At 36.6% G+C, this 17,352-nt stretch overlaps 1 protein-coding gene across 5 annotated transcripts in view; it reads right to left on the reverse strand.

Moving 5' to 3' along the window:
* SLC27A6 (solute carrier family 27 member 6) overlaps nt 1-17,352 on the reverse strand; it is a 96,509-nt gene that overhangs the window by 21,273 nt on the left and 57,884 nt on the right. For 3 of the 5 annotated variants that reach the window (XR_006817642.1, XR_006817640.1, XR_006817641.1), the window contains exons 7-11: nt 16,215-16,413; nt 15,084-15,181; nt 13,406-13,536; nt 4,682-4,828; nt 1,688-1,830 (exon numbers count right to left, since the gene is read on the reverse strand). Coding sequence is in view for 2 of the 5 variants with exons in the window: in XM_045998789.1 (XP_045854745.1) it covers nt 8,972-9,148; nt 13,406-13,536; nt 15,084-15,181; nt 16,215-16,413 (605 nt within the window). In the remaining 3 variants the exon portion in view is untranslated. Of the gene's footprint in view, nt 1-1,687; nt 1,831-4,681; nt 4,829-8,587; nt 9,149-13,405; nt 13,537-15,083; nt 15,182-16,214; nt 16,414-17,352 lie in introns of those variants that run through there. The other 2 variants (XM_045998789.1, XM_045998788.1) reach the window with 1 other exon arrangement.

A 17,352-nucleotide genomic window follows, 5' to 3' on the forward strand; every position in this document is an offset into this window, starting at 1 on the left:
ATTAAAATCAAATTTAAAAAAAAAAGAAGGGAATTCTGACACATACTACAAGATGGATGAACTCTGAAGGTATTATGCTAAGTGAAACAAACCAGTTACAAAAGGAAAAAAATAATAAATCTCACCATTTGCAACATGTGAAAACTGTTTTTCTTTTAATTTTCCTCCTATTTCTCATGAACAGCTCTCAGAATGAACTGCAGTATAATCATTGACAGAATTTACATTCTGTCATCATGTTTAGCTAAACATTTGATAAACTGCAATTTTAAGCTGAAGCAAGAGTAGCAAAGAGTAGCAAAAAAAATAAAAATCTTGTAAACAATTAATTCTGTCCGTGATGCCCTAAATTGCCTCATCCTTTTCCACGGACTCAAATCCCTGTTTCATTATTGTATTTGGGATAGACACACATTTTTAAAATCCTGAAGTGACATAAGCAGGCAAATGCTATTTGGGTTACACATTTTATGACAAAGAAATAATCAATTCTTCTTCTTCAATGAAGTAAACGTGGAAAAAAACCAGAAAACACAAGTGGTGACCAATGAGTGTATCAGGCCGCAGGTCCAGAGGCACCAGAAGAAACCAGGCCTCAACCCATTTATTCAGTCAAGGCTGGCTTCCGCTGAGCAGTCCTCCATCCCATTTCTCATCCGGTCGGCAGGTCAGGCCAGTGGCACATGAGTGGCCCGTGAGCCTCCTCCTTAACTTTGAAGCTTTTTATTCCAATTCTTTCATTACTACAATGCCCCTCTAAAAGACTTGGAAAAATACTTGTCTGGGCTCGCATACCATGCTGGCACAAGGATTCTCTCAGTCTATCTCAGACCACTTTTGCCTAGACACATCAAAGACAACCCCTACCCACATCACGCCATGTTGGAGAAAGGGGCCCTTGAGGTGGTGCTGACTCCCAGGACTTTATTCGAATCGGGGTCCAGAACACCCCCCAAACTCAAACACACCATCAACCATTGCTTTAATTAAGATTTCTACTGTTCTTCTCTTTCCTGGTATTTGGCCTCAGACATCAGCTAGGGCACAAAGCCCATTTCCTGGGAAAAATCACGCCACTATCTAAACCTTGTGCTTTCCCCTCCAGCTTCCCTCCCCACTGACCCCTACCCTTCTAGTCTGGCAAACTTGAATACTGTCTCCAGAGACAGGGAACAGTGGCTCTGACTGACACTTAGCTTACATTTCTGAAGCCCAGAATCTAAGTATTGACTTGTTTGTTCTGTGGTATGCTGTAATAACAGGCCAATTTAGAGTAAAGCCTGTCTCTTGCCCTAGTTAGGTAGGAGGCAGTGAGGAGGGAAGGGAAAATGGGGGAAAGGTTGGCTCCTGGGAAGGTGAGGAGATGGATACACGTGCAGAGTCTTAGTCTCAAACTTAGAAAGAAAAGAAAAAGGACGAATGTCAGAGTGAATATTTGGAGGGGAAGCGCTTAAATTAGTCTTGAAATTAAAGGAGTTTTGAAGTGAAAATAGCTCTGCTTAAAAGGTCCAGGGTAGAATAGGAACTTACCTACGTGGGGGGAGGGAGAAAAGTGCTAATTAATTAACCAGCTTTTTAATCTTTATGTCATTTTAGTTACTGTAGTTTTTCCTGATATAAGTTAAATTTTAGATTTTTAAAATGCAGCGAGGAACGAAATGTGCTGGGCAGGAAAGAATTCACTCACATTGTTACGACTTCTCTTTAGGTCACACGGTCGTTGCAAGATTTTTACTTTTATGAAGGGCACCTTTTTGGCTCAGTCAGCAGACCCAGTGACTCTTGATCTCAGGGTTGTAGGTTCAGGTCCCTTGTTGGGTGTAGAGATCACTTTAAAAAACAAATAAACAAACAAATAAATAAATAAATATTTATTTATTTTTACTTCAGGAAAACGTGAAAAAAAATACAGAGAATTTGTTCTCATCATCTTCTCCCCTTCTTACTGAAGATTTTCAATCCTAAATATCAGATGCAGCCATATATGAAAGGCCGTTAGCTTTCTGTTTCACTTGAATTTACATTTTTGTATTATTACTGAAGTAATGCTTGTGTTTTGCTAGGCAATTGTATTTTTCAAAGCATGATGCAAATTTTATTCTACACTGTAACAAGGAAAGAATCCAGGCACCAGCCCATAAGCGCATTATAATCTCCTGGAGACTGTGGACTCTGAGAAACAAACTGAGGGTTTTGGAGGGGAGGAGGGAGGGGAGTTGGGTGAGCCTGGTGGTAGGTATTATGGAGGGCACATATTGCACAGAGCACTTGGTGTCGTACATAAACAATGAATTTTGGAACACTGGAAAAAATTTTTAAAAAAAAGAAAGTAAACAATCCACTTAGTTCTATGGAGAATGAAATACTATGATTCCATAGAGGATGATATGAAACAGGCAACCCGAGTGTGTGTCCCCGTGGCCACAGGCTGACCCCAGATGATGCTGGCACTCTGGAAATAGGCTGCTAGCTACTGAGTAGCAGAGAGAGCCTCAAACCAATATAGAGATAGCCTTACTCATGCAATCTATTTTGGTATTGGAAAGCTTATTTAATCCATCTTTTAAAGTATCTTTTACAGACATGTCTGGGCGGCTCATTCAGTTAAGGGTCCCCCTCTTGATTTCATCTCAGATCATGATCTCAGGGTCATGAGATCGATCCCTGAGTCGGGCTCCACACCCCACGTGGAGCCTAAGATTCTCTCTCTTCCCCCTCTCCCTCCGTCCCTCCCCCAACTCATGCTCATGTGCTTGCTAGCTCACTCTCTCCCAATAAAAAAATTATAAAGTATCTTTTACATAAGGTGAGCATGACAAAATTTGTTCTTATAAATTATTTCTTCAAAATAATAGCCTCTTGTAATTTTATTATCCTTTCCCCCTTCTGGTTATGGCTTACTCTTATTGCTAATAATGTCAGACTTTGTACTTGACTTACCTTTCAATCTGATTTAGCAGCTTTCCTGAAAATCCCTGATGTGTTTCCTCATACATAACCCATCAGGATATTTTTTTTTTTCCCCACATCAGGATACTTTTAATGATGGTAACAGGAACCCCACTCAAACTAAAGGGATTTCATTGCCTCCCATAACTAAAAGTCCAGATGAAGAACAAATTGTTTAAGTGGTTCAATTTGGAATTTTCTCCATTCCTCTGCAATGCCCAGCTCCACATTTCTGTGTGTTAGCTTTTTCCCCCTTAGCTCAATCTCCATGTAATTGTAATATAGCTGCTATCGACATTAGGAAGGACTTTCCCAGGAACCACCAGAAAACTTTACCCTGGTGTCTCATTAATGAGAATATGAGGCTGATTGCCATTCTTCACAAGCCACTGTTAAAGGGAATACCAAGACTAGCCCATAAGTTCTACCCCATAAGCCGAGGTCAATTACACAAACCTTACAAATGATAGAAGAAAATCATCATCATCATCATCATCATCATCACCATCACTATCATCACCATTTCAGATATGTTAAGGATATTAAACATATTGGCCTTCATTTTTTTTTTTTCTATTAGAGACCCCCACCAATGCATCTCGCTAGTGACCTATTCCACAGCATGGAGCCTAAAGTAGCTTTTTTCTAAACTTATGTGTCCAGCTTTTTTCCTCCCATGTTCCTCCTGCAAGCCTTCCCAATCAAGCAAGTTCTCTCTTGCTGGCTTCTGCTAAATAAAGGTAAGTGAATATCCTGTATGCTATTCATTCCTGTATTAACTTGCTGATTGATTGACACTTAGATAGCTTTGATGAATAATATGAAGGAATATTAGTTGTTAATTATGGTAATTGTTGTCATATGTGAATTAGTAAGGCTTGGGAATCTACCTTTTCAGGAATGTAACCCTCTACTGAAATCTTGTTTCCATGGGAAAATGAATTTATCTTCTATCGTTTCCACTGGCATAAATTCATTTATTATTTGAATTAGCATGTGGCTCTAAAGTTAAATACCAGTTTTTCTAAATTAATGTGACCATTCATTCATTCAATAAAAATGATATTGCACAATCTAATCCTGTAGATAGGAAATGGCCATCTCTATTTTTACAAAATAAAGGCTAAACACAATTGTGCTTATTTAATAGATAGATGCAACAAGCATTTTTTTTAATTGAGTGTACCCAGAGCCTTCACATTTGTTGTTCACCTCACCTTCACAACATTTTTGAAAAGCAGATTTATAACTTCTATTTTACAGGTGAGCAAAACAAGGCTTCAGAGAGGTGAGTCGCCAAAGGTGACCCAGCTAGTTAAACATCGAGGCTGCGAGAGGGCAGAACACAGTAAATCCTGACTCCAGTTTCACTCTACCTATGAGTTTAAATAGGGAGACATAATGGCTAGACACCGGACAGGGCAATGTCAAGACTGCAGTGAATTTAATTTCCAGGAATCATATACTGAAAGAGTATTTTGCTACATGTTAAACTTAATTCATCTGCAGTGTGGGCCACTAGACATAAGACACTGACCAGAAGAATTTTTAAGAAATAAAAATAACTACATATTAATAAGAGAGATTATTACTCACTATTCTTCTATACAGTTTATAGAATATGTTAGTCTGATCTCTCTCCTACACAGAAACAGTAAATTTCTTAAAATTGCCCAACATTTTAGATTCCAACCATAGATGCAAGCATACACACCTCCAGGTTTTTACTGACCTTGATGGTTTTGAGGAGCGCTAGTCGGATGTTTTGCAGAGTATTCTCAGCTGGCATTTATGTGATGCTTTTTCCTATGATAAGACCGGGGTTATCTGTGGGTTATTGCCCACAGTCTTTTTTTAGTCTCGTGTGAATGACTAAAGTCTAAGAAAAACATATGAGAGATCTGTATTAATGCTTTGTTCTTCTTATATACAGAACTTCCCCCATTTCCCAGAAAAAATTAATTCCTCTTACTACAAAACTCCATTTGATATAAATGTCTTTTCATATCACACAGATCATAATAGCTTCATGTAATGTTCTCTTCTTGGTTTAAATAGTGTGTGAAGGTAATTAAATAGCAAAATCAGGTATTTTGATGAGGATCAAAACCAACTGACGACTCATAGACTTCCTTTTTAAACATAATGGTTTGGCTTGCCTAACAATCACCAAAATATTTGATAAGTGCAGGATTCACAGGAGTAGATTTGACTGTTATCTTTTTTTTTTTTTAAGATTATTTATTTATTTATTTGACAGACAGAGATCACAAGTAGGCAGAGAGGCAGGCAGAGAGAGAGGAGGAAGCAGGCTCCATGCTGAGCAGAGAGCCTGATGCGGGGCTCGATCCCAGGAACCCGGGACCATGACCTGAGCTGAAGGCAGAGGCTTTAACCCACTGAGCCACCCAGGCGCCCCTTGACTGTTATCTTTGATATAAACCAATTAGTTCCTATTTTTCCCTTATTGGTTTTCTTGGCAACATCAAGAAAGAATTGCCTTTTGTTTGCTAAACTTACTCTGACAGAAATCTGTTCCCTATGTTACTGCTTTTGTGGCATAAGCTTTCACATACTATCTTCAATATTTGTAGCTCATTTGCATGAAAATATAATATCTAGTCTCAATACTGCAGCTCTTAATATATGGAAAATTTGCTTTACTTTTCCATTATGTCATTGACAATTTATAAAACATATGCCTGTGGAAAATGGCACTTTTTTGGTCCAGAGGTTCACTTACAGATAATAGTACATTCAAGAAATAGCACAAAGAAGAGTCATTGTAAAAAAAGACAGCCAAAAACAAAACAAAACAAAACAAAAGGCAGCCAATGACTTAGCTAATTCCATACCCAAATCTGGCGGCTCCCACCCATTACCAGTATGGGTCCCTTGTTCCCATCCATCATGCCTACGGAAGTAAAGTAATCCCTTGGCTGATCTTTCTATTCTGGCCCCAATTCATAGATAGGTAAGAAGTAAAATATCTGCCGATTCTAAGAAAACTGCATCATGAATCCTACTAGAAGACCCTAAGAAACACAATCAATGACAATTCTGTGATTATTTGTAGAGATCCTTTACTGCAATTTTTCTTCCATGTCAAGAATTAGAAGTTAAGGAACTGAATTTCAGTTTGAACCAGAATTAATCTAATTTCTGTTTTGAAGGGCAAGATGGAAGCACTTAATTTCAAGCTATTTTGGCTTCTCTTCTATCATTTCCCTCAAATTTGGGTCTATATCCTTGGGAATGTGCTGTGGATACTGAAGAGGAGGGGGGCATTGGGTTACCACATTATGCAGTTCTCTCTGGAAAAGTCAGTTTTATTTGGTTCCCAGTCAAAGATCTATGCAGTTAGCCACTGAGATGCCCCTATTCTAGCACCTAGCCCTCTAGAAGCCAAATGTCCTTCTCACTAATTTCCTGCTAAAGTCAGAGTCATGGGAATCATTCTGTTTCTGAATTAGCCTCATGACTTCTCATAAGTCTCTGTGACTCTAACACCAGAGACTCTCTAATCTAGATAGATTCTAGAACCTCTCTCATCTACATTTTCTTGAGGATTTCATTTCTTAGAAATTAAAATCAGAACACCTCCTTGCCCCCTGCTTTTGTCCTAGTAAACTTGGATCTTGGTAGGGGTTCCATTTTTTTCACATTCTTTTTCCTTTGGAAGAGAATTCATCTTCTCTTCCTTTTGCCTCCCCCCCCCTTTTTTTGTGCAAATGTTCTTAATATATAATAAATGTGGGCAACGTCCTTCCCCAGGTTTCTAGACATTTTCTCTTAGTTTCTAGCTCTTTAAAATCTTTAATCCTTAGTGTCTTTTGTCTTAAAGAAGTTTTGAATGTCATGGGATCTTATTTTCTATTTCTTTTATGTCATGAGTTATTTTGTGCACTGATGGAAATTTTCTATAATCAAGGGAAAGGCAGAGAAACTCATTATCTCAATTTTCTACAATTAATTACCCTAATTAATTACACAGAGGACCCATCTTTGTCTTTAGATGTGTTTTCAATGTGGGTTGGAGTTTCTTTTGCCTTTGAAGCATTTTTCAGTGGTATAAGTGTGAGGCTTTTTTCCCCCATCCATCTATGGTGTCTTCGAAAACCTGGCCTCATGTGTTTCCTATTTTCCAGTAATTTCTGACAATGTTTTATCCACTGAAGACAGACTCTCTTGTTCCCTCAATTCCCCCATCTTTTAGTGGATTATTGTTTTCATGATATTTTGTCTTTTACTATAATGAATTTGACAGGAAAGTTACAGGTAAGGGAGTAAGATATGTATGCTAAATTCACCATCATTTTCTCATCTCTAACAATTTTTAAAAGTTATGAGTTAGTAGTAAAATGTTCATTCAGATTTATTGCAGTAAAGAGCACCCATAAATCAAAAGTATGTACATAAAGACAGAACAGATTTTTAATGGGAAAGATAAAGAATCCAAATCACCAATATAAAAATCAAGTGCCAATTTATTCATTTACTTAATAGTTTTTAATAAAGACCATTCATCCATTCTCACATATTTAATAGGAGAATAGACTTACTTAATTCATTCTGATTTAAGAACTTTTTTCTCTTTTAAAATTTTTTATTTCTGCAAAGTTGATTACATCTTGTCATTTTTTCAGTCTTAAAGCTTTACATTTTATTTCTATGCTACTATGCTTAACCTATACATTTAAAAAATAAACATTTTAAAAACTTCATAACTCTTGTTTTCCTAGTAAGTACAAAAAGGAACCACTATATCTGCAACATCTCTTCCAACCAAAATAAGCTTTTTTTTTTTTTCAAGGTTTTATTTATTTATTTGAGAGAGAGAATGAGCAAGTGAGATAGAGAAAGAGACAGAGAGACAGAAAGAGAGAGAATGAACAGGGGGAGAGGGAGAAGCAGACTCCCCACTGTGGAGGGAACCAGATGCAGAGCTCCATCCCAGGACCCTGGCATCATGACCTGAGCCAAAGGCAGATGCTTAACCACTGAGATACCCAGGCTTTCCTTTAAATAAACTTTTTAACAGGAAGCAAAGCTAACTTTCCTTCTCCTTGTACAGGGAGCTGGGTTTATTGGCAAAGGAGCTTTGTATTGGGCTCCGCTCCATTTAAGCCTAGCTCCACAATCTCCTCCTGTGGAAGCAAGCTCACTTTACCAAGAGAGTCATTTACATGGTTCCAGCTTGAAGCAAACCTTGGAGGTTGTTGCTTCTAGACCGGAAGAAGTCCGTGTGTCTTATATTGTCCTTGCAATGCATTTCTGTTAATAACCACAAACCTGCTCACACTCAAAGTCTCTTCTGCCTCTAATCTTAGTGTCAATACCTACGTTCTATTGTAGTCCATTCTTTCTCTGTATCACCAGTGGTTTCTACAGCTCTGTTGGATTTTACAATTAATTTGATCTTGTTTATGTATCTTCCAAAAATTCCTAAATGTTTTGGGCTTACTGGTTTGCTTGCTTTGCTGTAAAACACTTCTGTATTTTTTCTATCATCAGAATGTGAGTTCAACAAGGGAGACAGGAATGTATGCATGAGGTCAGTCAGCTTCCTTGGACTGTAAGTTTACAGTTAAAACATCAGAACAGAACCTCAAAACACATATTAATGAAGATGATTTTATTGAGTTATAGGATAGGGTGCATAAGAATAAAACATTTGAGCAAAATTTAACCATTTACTCCAAACTAGAAATTTTAAATAGTAAAAAGTACATTTGTAGTAAGTTTCTAAATTGTTAACTACTGATTGATTATTTAGAATCTTTATGATTGAAGCAAATATTTAGTTATGTAGTGAATCCCCAGATAGATAAAACAAATAATCAACTAAAGTTTGTTATGGTCTAAAACAAATGAAAGTTCCTACTTAGAAAAAAGTTGTTGCGTATTAAGAAAACACAGCATATGTTAGTTAATATCCATTCCCTCCTCCCATATCATGTTAAAGAATCACTTTCATCTCACTTCTCTTAAGAAAACATATGAAAAACCCATGTGTAAAATCTTAAAGTTTGACCTTCCCTAACACTATTTGATTATAAAGTTCTTTGGTCAGTGGAACATAAGATTTTTTCAAGTTATCCAAGAAATAAAGTGGGTCAGAAATTTTCAATGGACTAAATCCTTCTTCCATCAATTGAAACTTCTGTAGTTTGAATGTCCCTGTTGTTTCCATCTTCTCCTACAAAGCAATTGTCAGGATTAGTGGAATCATTTAATATTATCTAAAATCTATAAACAGATTATTCAATAATAAGATAGGCTGTAATATTTAATTATAACACTTTTATATTCAGTGACCATCTCTCTATTTACTACTAATAATTTAACATCAGAAATTTTTTAAAATGCCCTCTAGAACAGTGGAATTTTTAGCTTGATTTACCTCTGAACTTTATTTAATATAGAAGAATTATGAAAATTGTCAAAAACTAATTACAACCAACTATAGAAGCATCTAAAATACATAGTCTTATCTCTTTCACTCACTGTCAACACAACACCACGTACAGGAAATGCTATTAGACACCAAGAAGATAAAACCTATGAAAGAGAACATTCCATTCCCTACGGCCGAATACTATAAAAACCAGAAGGAGTAAAAGATGATCTAAATCCTGGGTTTTCGAACTGTGCACTGAAGTGCTTTGTGGTACTTTTGTGAAATTCTAGTGTCTCTAAGGTGTATTTTAAATTTTCCAGGTAAACCCAGTAATATCTGTTGGTCACTGCTTGCTAACTACTAGCTCAAGGTAATTCATACTTCCAATATTAGTTTGTGACACATTCTTTTCAACGATGCCATATCTTTGTGAAACAGGGTTTTCAGTGGTTGCTGTGATAAAAGGCAAGTACAGCTCCAAATCAATGTGGGACAAGGAATTAGGCTCTCCCTGTGCAGTCCAATCTGATTCCAAGGTTTGAGGAGTTGTACAATGCCCAATTTACATCTCTCTGGTAGTTGTGGTTGCCTAAAAATAAGAGTATTTTTTCCCTTCAATTTATATACACTATTTTTTCAAAGAGAAATTAATCTATTAGACCTAAAAACTTAATGAATTTCTTTTGACCTAAATACTGAAGAAAAGAAAATTTAAGTATTTGGTGAATCCCAAATGCCAGGAAATACTGAGACTCTAGAGATGCCATGAATCTAGAAAGTTTAAGAAGCTCTCTGCTTTAGGGGTGCCTGGGTGGCTCAGTGGGTTAAGCCGCTGCCTTCGGCTCAGGTCATGATTCAGGGTCCTGGGTTTGAGTCCCGCATCGGGCTCTCTGCTCAGCAGGGAGCCTGCTTCCCTCTCTCTCTCTCTGCCTGCCTCTATATCTACTTGTAATCTTTCTCTGTCAAATAAATAAATAAAATCTTTAAAAAAAAAAAAGATGCTCTCTGCTTTAAGGGATTTAAGAGATAAAGTGTATCTCTCTGTGACAGCTTCAGGCATGGAGAAGTAACCTGCTTTAAGTCAGATGACACACAGAGGTCCTTATAAGGTTCCATGAGTCACCTGGCCATTTTTATTCATCCTTCTGGACTAATGCAAGACTCAAGTTCTCTCTGCACCTCCTTCCCTGATCACATCCTTTCTATCCCACCCTCTTCCCAACACTGTCATCACAGAATTAGATCTAACTGTGTGGAAACACATACTCTTTTTCTCATTTTTAGAAAATTAAAAACTCTATGTATACAACTGATATTCTGCCTTAAACACACACACACACACACACACACACACACACACACACGGCTCTAGCGGCACCTGGGTGGTTCAATTGGTTGAGCTGCAAACTCTTTGATTTTGGCTCAGGGTCCTGGTGTCTGGCCCCAAAAGCTCCACAATCAGCACAGAGTCTGCTTGGGATGCTTCTCTCCCTCTGCCCTTCTTCCTACTCCACTTTCGTGCTCTCTCCCCACCTCTCTCTATAACATGTAAATAAATAAAATCTAAATAAACAAACAAAAAACTCCAGCTCTATAATATGCTAGGTGTATTTCTCCAGGTAAGGTCATTTTTCTTTAGGTAATAAAAAACCATTAGGTAATGGTTTAATAAGATCTCATCTAATTATAACATTTTAATTAACATTATTCTTATCTAACTAATAAAGAATATCAAAATTTTTAACTGCTATAAATAGAATTTTATAGAGCATCTTTATATATAACATTTTTTCAGCTTTGATTACTTTCTCAGGATACATTTCTGGAAATGAAATTACTAAGTCAAAATATATGCAAATTCTAAGAGCCTAATTATATATTTACCAAATTGTTTTCTAGTGAGGTTATAACAGTTTGTGTTTCCACAAGCAAAATGAAAGGATCAATTTAATTTCATCCTACCCATACTAATATCACATTAATTTTTTTTTTTTTTTTTAGTAAATTTAGGGTGCCTGGGGGCTCAGGCAGTTTTTTTAATGTTATATTAGTCACCATATAGTACATCATTAGTTTTTGATGTAGTGTTCCAAGATTCATTGTTTACGTATAACTCCCAGTGCTCAAAGCATCTGACTCTTGATTTTGGCTCAGGTCATGATCTCAGTGTCCTTGGAGGGAGCCCCACATAGAGCTCTGGGCCTAGGGGGAGTCTTCCTGAGGATTCTCTCTCTCCCTTTGCCCTTTCTCTGCCCACCCCCAGAATAAATAAATCTTTAAAAAAAATCTTTTTTGTAAATTTAGTAGCAAAAATAATCATCTTTAAAATTTTTGCTCAATGGATTTTGGTAAGATTTTGATTTTGATAAGATAGTTGTTTTATTTACTTTGTCAGAAGTGACTTAAAGTTTTGTACTGCTTCTATCAGATAATTTATTATAATTCATTTGTTAAATAAATATTGTTACTGCCAACTAAGTACCATGCATTGTACTAACTATAGCAAATACTATAATAAATATAACAGTCACATTTCTATTTCTTTAAGTGTTAAATGATGCTAAAGCATTTTCTAAGTTTGTGTAAGACTGACTTAGATTTCTAGAATAGTTCTATGCCAAAATATTTCTTCTTCTTAATGAAAATGAAATTTAAGTTGCCCTAGGGGAAACATGTTTAAGATAATTATTTAAACTACCAACTGTCTACCCCATTAAAATACATTATTTCTAAGGTAGTATGGGGAAATTCAAGAGAGAACTGAATGTGATTATAAAAGGGAAACATGAGACATCCTGTGGTGTCAGAATTGTTCATATCTTGGCTGTAGTCATTGGTGAAGAAGCAATACAGGTGATAAGAGTGTATAGATCTTAATAAACACACACACACACACAGACACACACACACACACACACATAGGTAAAGCACAAAATTTAATGAGATGGGTAGATTGTATCAAGAGTTTTGAAAAATACCACCGCTGGAGGAAATTGTGTAATCGCTACACTAAGGATCTTTCTCTGTGTTATTTCTTCCAATAGCATGACTACAACAATCTCAATAAAAATTTCAACCGAAAACGTATTAATTCTGCGTCATACTTCTGCTTACCTTTGGTATTTCAGAGGACCGCTATAAAAATAATCTGAGACAATGCATACGAAAGCTCTTAAATATTATGTAAATGAATATTTTAAAAATTATGTAAATGAAATATATATTTATGACAGTTCAGATGATGCATCCCTTTGACCAAGTCATGACAGGGCCATGACGATTGCTCAGCGAATGCTTGGAAGATGAATATGATGCTATCGATTGTTCTGCTAGGGATCTAAGAGTGATATGATGAATGTATCCAGAAAAGTTTTGTGATTGGATGTTAAGAGATAAGTACTAGCTTTGGGGACACAGTATTAAATACACGAATGGCTGAATAGATGAGTGAGCAAATTCATCCAGTGGCTGAGCAAACTCTTCTTTTTACTGTATTTTATTCTAGCAACCTAACAAGAGAGTGCCCACCTCTCAAAACAAATAAACTGAGAATTCCCTAAAAGTATAGCATCCCAAAGGAAGGCTGGACAGAATGAGGGTAAAAACTAAAAGCAGAATTGCTTAAAGCCAATTGCCTTTCAGTTCTGCACACATCCTCAGACACCTTGATGTCAGCCTGGTGGAACACATTTCTAGGCACAGAGCACCAAGTGTCTTCACAAGACTTGTGTACAATGGAGTTTGGGCTTGCACCATTGCTGAGGTCTTGAGTGAAGAGGAAGAAAGCAATTCGATAATTAGGACAAAGACAAAGACATCCTAGCATGTCATCAAGTTCCCTTCTACAATTAGGCGTCAAATATAGCATAAATTAGCATCCCAATGTTTTTCATTATTCTTGAGGTTTTCTAATATAAATCAAATGCACATATTATCTAAAAGATAAAATATTATTTTGTAAATAAACCATCTCCTGGATTCCTGGTCTTGTAGTTAAGTTGAATCTTTAGTTAAGTAATATTACCTGAATTCTTAAAATTCAAACAGTAGAGTTACCTGAATTCTTAAAAATCGTGGGCAGGCATAAGCTGGTAAGAATGTTACAACTTGTTCATAAACCTTCTCCAAGTCCAGAGACTTATTTGGTTTTAAAGTAACAGAAGCCATTCCTGCTTTTCCTTCATAATCTGAAAAAAAAGTTTGAAACAGCATTAATTTTACAAGCACTAGGTGATTTTTAAAATGATTCTCTTAATCACATACTAATTATTGCAAATGGAGACATTAATCCTATCACAGCAGTAACAATGCAACAATAGTATAAATGAGTGGATCCCTCCCTGGGCATATGATCGACGTCCCAGAAATAAGTCAGGAACAGGAAAGGATAGAGTCTATTCTTGACTGTCGACACTACACAAACGAAATACATGGAATAGAAAATACCATAAATAAACCCCAGTTTGCATTCTACTACCATTAATATAAAATATTGGGAGAAAACACTTATTTAACGGTGAATATATTCCAGACAAATATCCATGTTAAGAGTCAATACAAAAATTAAAAGGCAACATTGTTTTTAAATTTAAAAACCAGACTGGCATCGAATTCCACAGATCACTTAGTGCTTATCATGCCACCTATGGGTTTTTCCAGTAAACAGAATAGACAACACCCAAGGTCTATTAGAGGAAACATCCCCTTCCTCTGCTCCTCATTTATACACTCCCTTCCCATTGTCCTGGGCACCAATAAACATCAGTTGGACATTATTTACACTTATCAAAACAAAACAAAACAAAACAAAACAGCAAAGGAGAACAGCTATCCTATCATCTCAGTTTGGTAACTTTTCTTTGTCATTTTCACCATCATGAGACAATCCTCATATGTACATTTACAAAGACAAATGAAGCCAAACAGGTTTTTAAATTATGTTTTATAAAGTTCAACTTAAGGGGCACCTGGGTGGCTCAGTGGGTTAAGCATCTGCGTTCAGCTCAGGTCATGATCCTGGGGTCCTGGGATTGAGCACCGCATAGGGCTCTCTGCTCAGCAGGGAGCCTGCTTCCCCACCCCCTGCCTGCCCCCGCCCCCTAGCCTGTCTATCTGCCTACTTGTGATTTATGTCAAATAAATAAAAATAAAATCTTTTAAAAAATAAAAATAAAAAGGTTTAACTTAACTAGGGTTCCTCAGTGGCTCAGCTGGTTCAGCAGCCGCCTTTACCTCAGGTCATGATCCTGGGCTCCCTGCTCAGCTTCAAGTCTGTTTCTAGCTCTCCCTCTCCCTCTGCCCTCCCCCTACTCATGCCTGCTCTCTCTCTCTCAAATAAATAAAATCTTTTAAAAAAAAGATTCAATGTAACCACAAGTCAGTGTTACTAAACATTTAAACTAGCATGTGTTCCTATTTAGTGGCATGCATAAACTCTAGTCATAAAGGGAACAATAACAGACTATTGAAAAGCTGGAATTATTTTCAAGCAGTGAGTCATGAACCAGAATTTTCAAGCTTTACTTAAAAAGACACACATTCATTAAAATTAAGTTGGTACTGGATGTGACCATGGCATTTGTTAGCCTGGTCTAGGGCATTACTTGCCAAGACAAGACTAAGATATTTAATATATCAAAAAATGAAATGTCGAATTAGTAAGATCGTTACAAAAGTAAAGAAAAGCGACACATTCTGTTTTGAGAATTCTTCCAAACCTGAAATACACTCGTACCTGGCACTGTCACCCCGTAGACGTTTGTCTCCTGTATGAAATCCAACATTCCAATAACATCAGCAACCTCTGTGGTGGCAACGTTTTCTCCTTTCCACCTAAATGAAAACCAAGTTCCAGTGAATGTACCTCTGTCTGAAGAAGTAGGTACCCAGTTTTAGCTTCAGTGCCTTGTGTTTGGTTCTGGGCAAGTTCCAAGTAACCAAACACAATGGCTGTTTTTGAAACGAAAGGCATTTCCAAGGAAGCACTTCACTGAGAAGTCAACAAAAGCAGAATCATTGTTTTAATTAAAATTACTTTATCTGTGTTTCATTGGCATAAATCGATTACCATAAGATGTTTTTCTACAGTATGTCATAAAAACAAAGGAATGATAATTCCTCTTTATTTTGAATTGTAATTACAATTAAGTACAAAACACTGTTTATCTCTAATGATAGAGTCAGAAAAAATGAAAGTTCCAGTTGTCTCTCAGGGTAGTGACCTTTAATTTCTAGAGGTTAACCCCTTTGGATTCTTTAATGCACATGAATTATGGATTGAGTATATTCAATTAGAATAATTTTATACAAAGTGAGCCTATAAGTTGGTATGAGAAGGTAAGGAAGTATGATTCACTTATCCATTCAAACATTTTTTTGAATGTCTCTTGTATGTCCCTCATTATTCCATAGTCATTGAGTAGTAAAGCAAAATCATTGACTAAGCCTAAAATAATCTTAAGGAATTAAGAAGGAAAATGTAAGAAAGGAAAATTTTGCTGTTTCATTGTTTTTATCATTCAGTCAAAAATTAGACCAGACTTGACCAAACTGGTTTCTGTTTCAACTCTGCCATTTAAACTTCACATCTGTCTACTTATTTTATATTCTTTAAAAAAGGAGCTCACTGATTTGGACCAAAGTGATTCATTTAAGTAATGATAAAAATTGAACATCAACACTTAAATTAGGTTTCAATCTAGAAACAGATGGCCACTGAATTTTAAATGGGGAGACATTACAGAGATGAAAGTGCTCTGTCTGCCCCAAAGGTACAGACCATGTGGTCTACAATCTTTCCACGGAGCCTTGCTTGGACATGGTTCACAATCACAGAAGAAGCAGTATGACCCATGCTATTTCGCACCTGAAAGTGTCGCCAGTACGGTCCCAAAAATAAAAGAAATTGTCCTGATCTTGCACCATTAAGTCTCCTGTGTTAAAGTAAACATCTCCCTTCTTAAAAACATCACAAAGCAGTTTCTTCTCTGTGTGTTTCTTACTCCCAGCATAACCAAAGAAGGGATTCTTCTTATTCACTCGACAAATGAGCAGCCCAGGTTCTCCTGGGAGAGAAAGGCACTTTTCAGTGTGACTTGATTAAAATTATTATTACACATATCAGGCATGTACTTAGACATATTTGACCAACACAACCAGTGTTGATATTCTTCCCCTGAACTTGATTTTTATTATATTTGATATTTATCCTGGGTGCCTGAATCCTGCATCCAACACACCCTTTCACAGACTGCCACCAACACAAACCACTTTGGAAAAACTACCAAAAAGGAAAGCGAATGCAGGCAAAGGCATATTAAATTTATTTTACATCCTATCCTGGGTGGATAGACCAAAGGCTACCATTTTTTCAAGTTCCATAGATTTTAACACTGATAATAATTAAACTATATAAATAACCATAATAATAGTTTTAGTAAGATTATGATAGAAGCAATATTTATCAGGCTTTTACTATGCAGCAAGCCCCATGAGTCCCTTGCAACTGTCATCCTATTTATTCTTCACAGAAATCCTTTAAAAATAATAATTAAAATCCTTATTTCACAAGGAAGGAGCCATGGCTCAGAAGGGTCAAGTAAGTTACTGAAGTCCAACACTGTTGAAAGGAATGGACCTACAACTCAAATTCAAGTCCTTGATTTAGCAACAAGGTTTCTGTTCAATACTATCTCAGATCTAGAAGGTAATAGAAGCTTAAGAAAATGTTTTATTCTTATAGGATGTTATGTGGAAATCCTCAATGGGCAAGAGATGAGGCATGAAAGTTATTAGTATTCTTTATATGTAGACACATTAACTGAAACAAATTTTCAATCAGATTTACTCAAATTAATCAGGATTTTGCCCAGTAAGCTGCAAGATAAAAATCTACTTCTATGAGAAGTGTGGAAGACAAAGGGGAGAAGTAATCACTGTTCCAGAACATCCCAAGGCCATTGTTGACTCCATTTGCCCCCCTGTAAACAGAGGCAACGCCCACA

This window comes from Meles meles, chromosome 3 (genome assembly GCF_922984935.1).
Source record: "Meles meles chromosome 3, mMelMel3.1 paternal haplotype, whole genome shotgun sequence".
In the NCBI taxonomy this organism is placed as follows: Eukaryota; Metazoa; Chordata; class Mammalia; order Carnivora; family Mustelidae; genus Meles; species Meles meles.